This window comes from Thunnus thynnus, chromosome 23, assembly GCF_963924715.1.
Source record: "Thunnus thynnus chromosome 23, fThuThy2.1, whole genome shotgun sequence".
NCBI classification, from domain to species: domain Eukaryota; kingdom Metazoa; phylum Chordata; class Actinopteri; order Scombriformes; family Scombridae; genus Thunnus; species Thunnus thynnus.
The window spans coordinates 17,588,507-17,602,247 of NC_089539.1; the positions used below are offsets into that span (position 1 = coordinate 17,588,507).

The 13,741-nt window shown below is 38.3% G+C and overlaps 1 protein-coding gene across 1 annotated transcript; it reads right to left on the minus strand.

Moving 5' to 3' along the window:
- Positions 1-215: 215 nt before the first annotated feature.
- On the minus strand, positions 216-10,041 carry def6c (DEF6 guanine nucleotide exchange factor c). The gene is made up of 12 exons (XM_067581784.1): positions 9,532-10,041; positions 8,619-8,759; positions 7,127-7,309; positions 5,533-5,763; positions 5,297-5,443; positions 4,714-4,822; positions 3,399-3,619; positions 2,985-3,092; positions 2,571-2,737; positions 2,280-2,481; positions 2,094-2,184; positions 216-651 (listed from the first exon to the last, which is right to left on the minus strand). Exons 1-12 carry the CDS (start codon positions 9,625-9,627, stop codon positions 440-442), a joined length of 1,908 nt encoding a protein of 635 aa, XP_067437885.1. The 5' UTR covers positions 9,628-10,041; the 3' UTR covers positions 216-439.
- Between the last annotated feature and the right edge of the window lie 3,700 nt (positions 10,042-13,741).

Sequence of the window (13,741 nt, forward strand, 5' to 3'; positions counted from 1 at the left end):
ACCTTGAGACGGACATCAAATAGAGCAGGCTGACATGGAAACAGTTGGAGAGGAAAACCCGACTGTGGTGGACTGTGGTCAACAGCCTTTGCTCCATGAAAAAGGAGCGATAGGCGACAAGTAAGTTAATATAGAGTCACATTAAAGACATCTTTCAGGATGTCTCATGTTAACGGAGACAAGTGTAGAGAAAGAAAAGCACAAACATCACAACACATTATTAACGCATAAACTTTATTGTACAAAACTGTAAATCTCACTTGATCTTATTCAAATGTGTTTTCATCAAATCCTGCATTACAGTGTGCTTGTCATCATACTGTAGGCCTCCATCTTAGTGTGCATCTCAAAATATAAATACAACGCTCGTCTTACATAACTCATTTTTCAACTTGTCGATTTGAAAACTGGTTTCCCTTAACCTTCAACCCGGTGATCATCATATTTGTCCGTTGGATTTCTCAAGCGATTCCTCTGACCCGTCTGACAGGTTTACGGCCTCCATCTGCTCCTCGAGTGTCTCGTTGTCTCCGGATATCTGGATGTCCTGATCGGCTCTTATCTTGAATTTAGAGATAAACTCGTTACTGGCCAGAGCGCCTTCCTTTTTGGGACATGTATTTTTTGATGATAGGCGATGATCCAAACGTTCTAAAAAAAACCCAAAACAAACATTTGAACTTTGTTATGTTCACTGATATATGAGCACAGCTACTTCAAAGACTGATTGTACAGTATAATAACAGTATAATTACCTCCATAAAGAGATTATGTTCTGGTTCAGATTGTTTGTTGGTTTGTTGGCTGGATATCTCAAAAATGTTTTGAATGAAATAGTTTAATTACATTTGGTGCATAGTTAGATACAGTTTTTAAAAAATATTTGTTAACATTGCAAGATTGGACATTTTTAATGTGTTCAGTATCTTCTCATGAACTGATGCACTTATTTGAATGGAAAAAACTAGCATATGTAAACCATGACTGTATTTTAATGCAGATCTGGATCCAGATGCACATTGAAAAATATTTCATATTATTATATTAAAAACAAGTTATGGGATAATGTATCTTTGTCAGCGATATGTGTTCTCTGAATGCTACTTTCATTATGTGTACAGTGAGTCAACATAGACAGAGATGTAGTGACGCACATACTCAACTACTACTTAACTGTGCTGTTTAATTTTGAGAAAATTAAAAATGATTCATTTTAAAATATTAAAATATTTAAATTTAAAATTGTGATTCCAAAACCTCTAGTGACCATAAACTGGATTTCATACTTTAACCGTCTTTTTATTTGCGTAAACAACATCAATAAAAACAAAATTATGTTTATTTGACCTTATGAAAGATAAGAAATCAGGCTCAGTTATAGAAGAGTGTCCTTGGAGCTGGTAGAAATTCAGTTTTACTCTTTGACAGGTCATCTTTTCTGAGTGTAAACACCGCCCTTTCAGCTTAAGTATGGTCTATTTTTAAAGCTTGTGGGCAGCAGAACAAGTTCTAAACACAAACTTAGAGCATTATCACCATATAAAGTTGTTGTGGTGAACCGGTTAGCAAACAGCTGCCTGTTTACACATCCAGCAGACATTGAGCAACATTAACCAGTCATTTGAACTTGTGTTTTTGGCCACCGGACAAATGCAAGCCCAATATTTGCACTCCTTGTAGCTCTGTTTTCGTCTCTACTTAATCCTGAGGGAAATATCAAGCTAGTTGCTAGCTTTGTCTGCCTGCTGTTTCATGCAGGGCAGGTAGTGTACAGTGGATTAATCAAAGCTTTTCTGCTGAAATCAGCTGCCCGCTGTGGCTGGAAAGGGGGCTGATAAAAGCAGTGAGGGTGAATCAAAACAGTAAAGTGTCAGACCATAATACTAAAACAATGAGCCGAGAGACGCTAAAATGATCCAGTTAGCTGAGGGAAACTGCAGAGTAAGGTGAAAGTCCTCTGTGGATTTGTCACTTAAAGTGATCCCCTTCAAATTACACATAGTTATTTGATCCATTGTTAATGAATAAATGTTAAGTCACCATGTTGCCCTTTAGATCAGACCCAAATAAATAAGACAAAGAGTGTAATGCACCTCCAGGAGTGATTGGTGTCATCAGGCGGTTCAGCTGGACGTTCCAGTGCCGGACGTGTTGACTCGCATTCCTCAGCTTCTCCTGTATCTCCTGAAGTCAGAGGATCAAACAGTATTTAACATATAATACAAATAGTATTAAATCCTATGCTGCTGGCTTTGATTCACTGCCTCTTTCTTTCTCACCTCCAGGTGTTGGTGGCTCCTCTGGCGAGATGCACGCAGATCCTGGAGCTCCTGAGAGGCCGAATGGAGGGCCGAGGGGGCATCATCCTTCATACCGCCACCTGAGGCTACCTGTTGTATGGAGCTGAGGCTCTGCAAGGCCATCTGCTGCTCCTGGAGGAGCTGGAACTGCTTCTTCTTCTCGTCTTCAGCCTGCAGCAACCTTGGGAGGAGAATAAACTATGAATCTCTTTACGGTTTGGTTTGATTATAGGGTGATAGTGTGTGAGTGTGTGTGTGTGTGTGTGTTACCTTTCCAGCTCCTGCCTAGCCCTCTCCTCCTCCAGTCGAGCCTGGATCTCCATGTTGAGAGCAGCCTCCAGTTTCCTTTGCGTCAGCTCCAACTCTTGGATCCTTTTCTTCTGTTGCTCAGCCTCCCTTGCCCTCTGCTGCATCTCTGCTTTCATGCTGTCTCTCAACTGGGAGAACGCACATGCACACACACACACACACCAACTGAATGGAAAGAACTGGCCTATTCCCGAATCACCTTTTCCAGGAATGTAAGTACCATTTCCACTAAAAACACTAAAAATCATTGAAGGTTATGTCTGAATTTTATAATGCCGACATTTTGCCGCTGAGATCAAAGCCAATGGGATGGACTCTAAATCCCATTTCTGAAAACTGTAAATAAATGTTGTCGTCTGGCAAACTTTATCGTACCATCTCCGCCTCTCTCAGCTGTCTCTCCAGCTCCATCTGCACCTCCCTCTGCTTCCTCCTCTCTCTCTCCTCTGCCTCCCTTCGCCGGGTTTCCAATTCACGTGCATGCTGCAAGAAGATACAGATATTTAGTACATTTTGTATACATATATCTACTCAATGTGCATTACTGAGACATGGCAGGAGAGGTAACTACATCTTTAACAGCACAGCAACACCACATTACAGAAATATGGTCATACTGGAAGATGATTTTATTTTTATCTGACACATAAATTAGTTGATATGATGACATTTTACTTGAAAATGTAATGATATATTAAAAAATGAATTGTATGGTTGACTGACATTTTTAAATCAGAAAAATTACCTCCAAGATAAACAGATATCTTAGTGAGCCTCTTCCTCTCTTACCTGGATGATGTTTTCTATCTCTAGATCCTGTCTGTCTTTCTCTTTCTCCAACTTCTCCATGTCTTGGATGTTCGAGTCGTCCGATTGGCTGCTCCGGCTGCTGCAACTGCTCCGGCTGCGCTCCCGTTGGCTGTGTTCCCGCTGGACCCGTCTCTTCAGTTTCAGTTCCTGGTGAAAGGAAGACTTGCCCTCACTCTGGAGACGGAGGGCTGTCTGAATGGCTGGAAATATAACACGCACACACACACACACACACACAGATTTTTATTTTTATGATGGATAAAAGAGAGTTATTTCCTGGTGGCCCCATAGTTTCCACCAAAAAATAAAGGAAATTGCCAACAAAGGCGGTTCTGCTAGTGATTTATTCAGGTGTAAGATGCCGAGTGAGTACTAGTGTTCAACAGTGAACTGAATGTAAAACTTTGTTACTTTTGGGAGGCATCTCATCTTTAAAATCATCTTTAAAGTAGACATAACATGCTTCTTATGTTTTTCTGTCACTTTTATACTGTTATAATGTCGGATGTGTATGTTTAATGCTTTGTCTGCAAAGTTACTTCTATTTCCCCATCAAACTAACATCAGATTGTTCACGCATGCCCACAAATGGCCATCCATTACGTTGCCTTTGTTGCTAAGGTCGTTGCTAAGGTTGCTCTATTGGTTGTTTACGTTGGCCACTCGCATATTTCGGATTGGATTTGGGCTCGAACATCTAAGTGTGTATTTGAGAAGTTGACATTTTGAGTAAATATTGAGAAAAAGAAGTGAAATCCTAGAGGCAGCTTCTGGAAGCTGACCAATCAGAACAGAGCAGGCTCATCGGGAGGGCGGTCTTAAAGAGACAGGAGCTAAAACAGCCTGTTTCAGACAGAGGCTGAACTGAGGGTCTGCATAAAGGACTAGTATGAGATAAATAAGGATTTTTTGAATTGTAAACCATGCAAAGATATTCCAGTAGAGCCCCAGAATAAAAATATAGACTTGGTAATGTGCATGATATATCCCCTTTCTTAAAGAGACTTTTGCTTTGATCTAGTGCTGAAACCAAGATAAAAGAACAGACGGGACTAAACACACTGACTAGCTGACAATGAGCGCTTAGCACCAAAGACTAATAATAAATGTTTTCACTTTAACATATTGTCCCTTGGATTTTTGTTTTTATGCCTGTAATCCATAAATAAATCACCACAGTCATCATAAACAGGAATCTTAAAATGCCTACAAGCACAACACACAAGTGATCACACACATAATGTATCAATGCAGTTAAAATGTGTGTTTTGTCTACTTATACACACCAACACACCTTGAGTCCATTCGACCTTCTGTCTCTGGTCAGAAGCACTCATCTCGTAGGTTTTGTTGTGGGTTTTCACACAAAACAAACAGCGTTTCCCCTCTCTGTCTGCAATAGGCTGAAACATAAAGAAGAGGCAGGCAGATTTAGAAAATTTAGAAGATTTAGCACATCTTACATAGTTTAGTTTGCTGTTTACATAATTTATCATAAATGCAAGAATTAGGGGATTTCTGACACTGCAAAGGACTTTGATTGAACATGTTCAAAGCATCCTGTCAATATTGTGCAATATCTTGCACAATATTTTCTAAACTCAACAGCTCTTTTCACTGAGAATATACTGTATTTTTACTATGTTTACTTCTTTAATTGTAAAATTGTATTTATATGTTTATATCACCTGTCTTTTGTGGTAGTTGTATTTTCTCTCACCCTCTATTTTTTTATTGTTATGCACCACAACAACAAGACAAATTCAATGCATGTGCAAACCTACTTGGCAATAAACCTGTCTCTGATTCCTGATAACGTTCGTCCTTCTATATACAGTAATTAACGTGCAAAGTTTACTCTACATTTCCTCACTGACCTCTATGACACAGCTCTTATCCAGCTGGATCTCTCCTTTCTTGTCTTTCAAGTCCTCGCTGACATAATAAGCCATGGAGGAGGGCCTCAGCACGAACCAGCGCTCAGTCCAGTTCCTGCGTACATGCCCCTTTTTCCACATGTAGCCCTGCGAACAGGAGACGGGGTTTAAGAACAAAGACAAGAAAGCAGACAGAGTGGCTACAAAAGGCAGGGAGATACAAACTAAAGTCTCACCCTCTTCAGGACATTGTGATACATCTCCAGATAGACCTCGTCCAGCGCCAGACTGAAGGCCTCAGCGCTGGTGACCCTCAACAGCCGGCCTGCACCCATGTGCTCCAGGAAGGTCCAAACAGACATGCCCTCTTCCCGAACTACAGCATCTTGGGATATTAAGTCCTCCAAGGGCTTCCCATCCCACTCCTGGCTCATCGCTGTGGAGATTTTCTTGAGTAGATACTCCACCTGAGTGAAGAAAACATTATAACTTTTACATTTACTTCCACAATTAAACAAATATCAGCAGTAAATATAAGTGTGGAGATTAACCGTTATTTTCTGATACTGACAGTATGCTGACATGTTGTGTCAGTGTATCTCTCTAACATATAGCTTATCAGGGGTAGGCTACTGTGCTGACAGGACAAAAGCGATTTATTTTTGACTGTGTCTACAGGAAACCAAAAGCATTATGGAGGAAGCGCAGGAAGGAAGAGCCTCATTAACTTACTTACTTGCACTTGCTTTTTTTTTCTGTGAAAAAATGTCAAGCAGTCAGACTTTGCTGAGATACAAGAAGAGCTGCAACTAATGATTATTGTCATTAATGATTAATATGCAGATTATTTTCTGCATTTATCGATAATAGCTTTGTGTATAAAATGTCCGATATAATTTACCACAACCCATGACGATGCCTTCAAATGTCTTGTTTCATTTGAGCAACAGTCCAGAGATCTTCAGTGTGCTCTCATGTATGACTCTCATCATTTTTGCATAAAAAATGACTGCACTGATTAATCAATTATCACAATAGTTGCAGATTCATTTTCTGTCAATTGCCTAATCGTTGCAGCTTGGTTTATAAAGAGGAGTGGTTCCTAACCTGAGGGTCGGGTCCTCTCACGGGGTCACAAAGAAAACTCTAAATGTCACCAGATATTTTAAGTGATAAGAAAAATCGAGTTTCCACATAATTCTGTCATTTTTTTCTGACTACTTATCGATAATTGTTCCTTTCTTCCTGTGAAATACGCGATTCTTCCGCTTTATGTCTGAACTACTCACATCTCCTGTGCATACTAAGGCCAGAGTCTTTGATATAGGGTTCAGGAGCACACATAGCTTAATTTTAAATGGTCATAAGCCAAAAAAAGTTGGTAAACGCTGATACAAAGGATAATGTTTCATTCAGGAAATGATCTAATCACAACGAAAGTGCCTCATATAACTGATAACTGAACTGTTGCCTTCTGTTCCTGAGATATTTATAACCCCATCTATCTTTATCTGCCTATTGAATATGAAGAACTTAATTTTTGCACTTATTTACATTATTTATCTCAAAATATGTCCCTTTTGTATTTCCATAGTGTCAAACTGTTTGTATTTTTCACTCAGAGGAGAAAACAATCCATCACATAAAAGGTATCATGGATTTTGAGTCTCCTCAGTCGACCTCTAGTCAATCAGGTCTCAATTAAATCCTTTTTCTAGTCGCTCCCAACATCCTGCCATAAAATCCTGTTTTAAACATCAAACCACAAAAGAAAATTGCAATCTCAAAACAACTTAATGAGACACATCTGTCCACATCTGTGTCTTTTACCTCCTCTGGTATCATCACCAGTGGGTAGCGGTCCTCGGACAGGAGGTTGAATAAACAGAAGAGTTTGAAACAGTCTCTCTCTGAAAGCAGAGCCTCCTTTGGTACCCCCTTGTAGTTCTTCTTCATGGTCATCGTCCAGCACAGGTCATCAAACTTCTCCTTGTCGAACATCCCCTCTTTGACCTGGCAAGCACAAAAACGTTTGTCACGACTGAAACTTCTATGACTCTGGATTAAAACTCGTGACTTCAAATGAATAAATCTCTCAACCAATGAGATTATTTATTTCTCCTAACCCTCACCCCAATTCATGGAACGCTCCACCCAGTGAGGTTTAACTAAAAACACTCTGCTTCTGAGAAATATTTCCCAATAAAGCTCATGAGCCAGTGAATGATAGATATTAAGTGCGTAGATGTTACAAATATTTCAAAACTGTTTTAAGTAATATAAAGGTGGGGAATGTTACGGGAAACAAGAGGAACTCAAAGGGTAAGGATGATGATATTCTTTATTTTTCTCATTGCCAACAAATCCCATGAAAAGACCAAAAACAACTCTATGTTAGTCCTAAAGATGTAAATCTTTAAAAACAAGTCGAAAACATATAAATTCATGTTTTAAAAAGGCTAAATAATATTAGTATTATCATTTTATTTTGGATTATTGCAGATATATTGGTCCCACATTTTTTATTGACCCTTATTTTTCATAGCATATACCTGTGTATTTTATAACTTGTGTTATTTTTACTATTATTATTATTATCAATGTAATATTTGTTTATTTTATTTAACCTTTATTAAAATCAGGAAAACCTTTTCAAGAGTGTCCTGGCCAAGATGGGCAGCAACAATGATGATAACAGACAAACAACATAAAGCAGACATCACAAAAATATATGTCTAAAAAATACATGACACTATCAGAGTGAAAAAAACTGCAGTGTAAATCATTCATGAAATTTCTCATATAGTCACATAAAATATTACATCCTTAAGACAACTTAAGACTCCTTAAAACAGCCCAGTAGAGGTTCTTAAATACCTCTAAAAAGGACGGATGGACAATTGAGTTAAAGATAAATAAAGATAAACAACTTACATGTTATGAACAGTTTACAGTTCAAAAGTTAACGTTGTCTTATACTGACTGTCACATTTGGTAAGAAAATTTACAGTAAAAGTAAAATATCCTGGTTCAGTATGTATATTTTTGTCAATTTGGTCACAAACACTTAAATAACCACGTTTGGGGAATCATTGACAGAAAAAAGTGTCATAATCATCAATTTTTTATTTGTACTATCCATTATCCATTATTAATAACAGTATCTGCTTTAAAGATCATGTATATGTTTGTCGGTGGTCATAAATGTATTGTTTACTGGCATTTCCTGCCACTCATTTACATAATCTAAACCTGGAAAGTGCGTCAAGATGACTGGGACAAAGGACACAGCTGCAGAGGTGATTTATGAAAGTCACAGTACCTTATCCAGTATATATTTGTTGAGGTAGGGCATGTAGCCATGATTAGACACCGGCCCGTCATCATCGTCCTGGAAGTGCTCCTCCAGGGCCACGGGGTCATGTGGGATGTTGAGCACTGTGTATAGGTTGTGGGAAAGCACCTGAAGTACAAACACAGATATATTTATAGATATATAGAAGGTGTGATGTCTCTGTGTATATGTCAAGGTCAGCAGAGAGTCTCCAATATGGCCTTTGCACTTTCAGGCTGCGCATGTTTCTTCAAATATCCACAAACACACAAACACACACAGATACAAGCACAGACAGCTATTCCTCAGAGACTAAGCGTGTCAGGACAGCTTTCTGCTATTTCCTTGGATTCTTCTCACCTATGGGGGCTCAGTCAGGCGTGTAGGAACTGGACGGAAAGCAACAAGAGAGACAAATATAACATTTACTGAAGGGAAAGATGTCAAAATAAGATCTCTTCTTGCTGATGTCTGTCTTGTCTTTTACTAAAAACACTGACAGTGGTGGTGTTGTGTCAATATTTAAACTTCTGAGCCACAGGGAGAGGTTGGGCTTTCAGTTTGAAGCTAAAACTGGCCACCTCACCTCCAATCTGAGCAGGTTACGTGTCTGTTGGAAGAACTATTTTTCAAGCTTTTTCAAATATTTGACTTTGACAAACATTTGGTGATAACTGCTCTTCAAATTGCAACACTAATTCGCTCATAAACCTTGTATTTCACAAAATATAAAGACGCTATAGAACCTGATGGAGTCTGGTTGGACTTCAACCAACGCAAAGTTAAAAGTAAAGGAAAAATGGGTCAAATACACAGGTACAAGCTGCTCCTGTGTTGTCCAGTGGACGCCCCTCGGTCTCAGTTTCCTGATCTTCAAACGCCTACATACATTCCTGCTTACCTTTAACTGCGATTTGGACACTTTCCCGCACTTCTCGACGTCCAGCGATGTGAAAGCGTACCAGATAGACTTGAGGAGCTCGGATTTTAGGTCCATTTTGGAGACCCCGGCGTGCGCAAAACAACTACATTTCCAAGCGCAGCGCAGCGGCTTTTACGCAGCGACGGGCGAGCGGCGGTTGTGAGAATTGCCAAATAAAAATGTGGGGCAGAGCACAGACTGCTGTGCAAACTGCAAAGGACCGAAGGTTGTCAGCTGAAGGGCAGACTTAAAGAGGCGGAGAGTAGAGATAAAGCGCGGAGTCCCACACGTTCCTCCACAGTAAATCCATGTCTCATAATTTTAGAAGCATTTAAATATTGTAAAAACAACTACTGACACAATGTGGATGAAATTCCCCAGAATTACACTTTAGTTTTCTTGCCGCACACTCTTAACTTAACAACAAAAATGGACAAACTCACAGGGCAAAATTAGACATATCCAAGCTGTTAGATTCCCAGGGTTTGAGACATTTATCATCACAGGGTGGGTTTATGAATTCCTCAAGTAGCTGCCAGCCAAAGACCGTGACCATATAAGAGGTATCCGTGTTGTTATCAGATTCAGGAGGCTTGCATAGGCTTTAATGACACACCCATTTGTGCAGAGAGCCCACAGTCACATTTATTTTAGCAGCTTCGAATCCTGAAAAGTTCAGGGACACCACAGTGTTTTAAATATACAAAACCACTTGACGTGTTATTAAAGGTTTCATATATTCAAGATAGAAATGTGAGAATTGATTCTATGATATTTTAAGAATTGGTTGGGGTTTCAAAGGTTGTAACCTAAATATATTATGTAATGTAGGTTAGTATGTTATTGCAGGTTCTCTTCTCTTTATCTTTGGGGAGAGCTTTTGAGGCCATACAGATCTGATAGAGACTTCCTCTGCACTATTCTGCAGTCATTTTGTGTTCCTTCTGGTGACCAGATGTTTTAGTACAGTGCCAGTAACAAATAGTGCACAGTAAAGCAGCCCAAGTGCCCAACCCAAAATAGTTTTCAGAGGTATTGTGAGCAAAATGCCCTTTGTGGTTTCCCTGACTTAAGGTGTAGCTCGAATGTGTTTTGTAGCTCATCTTTTGTGTGATGAAACAGATGGTGGGGATGTGGCAAGCTCGAGAAAAAAATAGGTTAAACAAGGACAGTGTAATCAGACAGGAATCATCCACAAGCACAGAGCATAATGTAGGTTAATCAATACCATGATTAGGTCATGAAAATTGTTTAGAGGCCATGGTTCAACGCTTTTCTGTCTCTGAACATTGATATATGTGAGTTTTAAGATAAACTGTGCTGCAAATGTGTGAAAATCTGCCTCATATCATATGATTACCCACTTCGACCACAGGATATAGTTCATGATTTTCTGCTCCATAAACTAATCAATGCTGGGTCAGACTGTTGTGTGTCATCGTGCTCAGCAGTGCGTCTGTATCTGTTGTCTCCCTTCAAGGGCAGATCTAATCACCTTTGTCTCAGGTGGTAGAAATGAGATGTCATTCAGTTAGCCATAATTTCAGATTTACCCGGCCAGAGGTCTCAGTATAAAGATCGATCCGCCACCATCTACTGCAGAGAATTTAGTACTTTGGCACACTTCCAGCATGGCCTTTCTCGTAAAATAAAGCTCCAGACTTGTTTCTGAGGTCTTTAAAATGCAGACAGCAGCTTCAAATCTGCCACCTATAAAGTTGAGGGATAAATGATTCACTTATTTTCAGTTTAAAGAGGAAAAACTCTCATTAAAACTCAAACTGTACAAGATTCTGGCAAGTCACAAGATGTTTATTAGACATTATGTGCCTTTACCATCGCTGTACTGTATGTTATTTGATTGCTTACATACTACATTACATTACATAAAGGCTGTTGCCATTTTTAATATATTCAAGGGCAGCAGACCTTGATATTCCGGCATCAAATCAATATCATAATCTGTAATGAGGGAAAGATTTTTATTGATGTTCATTGTTGACAGATATACAGTTTCAGTCATGCTTGTTTCCACAGTACATGATTATTAGAATAGATGAAACATTACTGTACAGTATGTGGGATAAATATTATACATTACAATTACAAGAGCAATAAAAAATGTCCTATGGAAAGGTGAAATGTGTTATAATGTAGCGGGGAGGAAGGTGTCTTTGTCTATTTGTATGATGTCAGTGCATACGGTAATCTCATAACACACATAACAACAATATGAGAAGAAAAATGAACCCTTACATACTTAATACATTATTAGATATAATTAGTCTTTATACCAAATGTCTGAATCACAAATCTAAACCTCAACAGTCATAAACAAACTGGTGATTAATCCTAAATTAAGCTTTCAGAGAGCAGAGAAAGCGTATTCTTTATGTTTTACACTTTGTTTATGGAGAAAAAATATTCACAATCACAGTATATTATGGTCATATGTTATAAAACAGTAGACCATGGCAAATGATTTCAATGAATGTCAAGAAACATTTTTTTTTGGTGATTTATAAATGATGTATGAATTATGTTTACAGTATGTGCAAATACAAAGTGTAAAAATGTGCAGCTGCACAAAAAAGTTGAAATGCTCAAAAAAAGTATTCTGGGTCATAAAATCGTATAATTTCAGTCTATAATAATGGTGTTTAGTGTGTTTTTTTCTGTAAAAATGGGTCAAATTGGACCTGAACATTATGTAAGAGTTTAAGTAGTGTTGTGACATCTTGGAAATACACTTTTGTTTGTTTTCTTGCTGAGAGCTGGATTTAAAAAAAAAAAAAAAGATGTCACTCTCATGTCTGAATGCTAACTGAAGCTAAAACCAACAACCAGTTAGCTTAGCTTAGCTTAGAAACGGGAAACTGGAAACGGGAGAAAAACTAGCGTGTGGCTCGATCCAAAAGTAATATATCCGCCTACCAGCACATCTAAAGCTCAATAATTAACACATTAAGTCAACACACACATCTTTAACACATGTTTGTTTTGTTTTTTATATGGATTGAACAAAAGTGAAAAAATATGTGATTGGTATCAATATTCTTATGTAACTCTTAGCAAGAAAGTAAATCTGCTCTGCTTTGAATTTCTAAAATCTGATGTCGAAGAAGAGCCAAAAAAAAAATGCTGATCTAGTCTAAACTTCTCCTCAGTGTTTCATGTTTGGGTCATGCCAATGCTTGTGAGCATTTTTGAAGTTAAGTCATTCGTAAAATGTTGTGGTTTAAGATAAACTTGTGCTTCAGGCTTGTGCTACAAAGTCTAACAACACAGTGACACCTGAAATAAACCATTTTAAAAGCAGTCAATCTTACCATCGCTCACCAAAACACACAGTAAACATTATTAGAGCTTGTCAGATGTATGAATGGCACAAAATATCACAGACAGTAATAAGTGATTATTAAGCTCTTGTCTAAAGCACCATTATAGCCCAGTGTAGTCCTTGTAATGCAAAAAAACCCAAAATGGATAATGCAAACATCTGTTAAACACAGCCAGATTGAATTGTTTGATGAGAAAAACTGCTGGTGAACATTTTTTGTGCATTTTCAGTGGTGAAATGTAGTAAATAAGTTGAAAAGAGAAGGGATTAAAGAGTATTTCAACTCTAAATCATAGTTTTTTTTATGCATAATCATCATATATATACATTCCATACATGAAGCATATGAATTCATGCCTTTTTTTAACATTTCAGAAATCAAATGCCAGGAAATCAGGAAGGAAAGCCTCACAGTACTGTTATCTAATGTTTTCATTTTAATTCTGTTGCCAAGTCTGACCTCTCCCCCATTTCACACACAGCACACTCCCCCTCCACCACCCCGCCCATTCCTCCTATTATCACTGAATAAAAGAGGCATTTTTTTCAAATCTGTGCAGCAGGCAAACATTGAGTGTAACAGAGCTGTTAAGTGAGAGGAGACGCTGATTACAGAAGCATTTTTTGTACAGCTGTAAATGCCCATTTGAACATTTTCTTTTGACGATATCCTCAATGTTGCTTAATATAGAAAAGACATATGTCTCCAGTACAATTTAACAATACTATAGGTTTATGTCGTGACTATCAGTTTTAATGGTTTCATCTTTGTTTCTGAGGAATCATGTATTTTTTTGTCTGTTTGATGGCAGATGGCTCTAAACGCTATGATACCCATGAGCCTCAGCT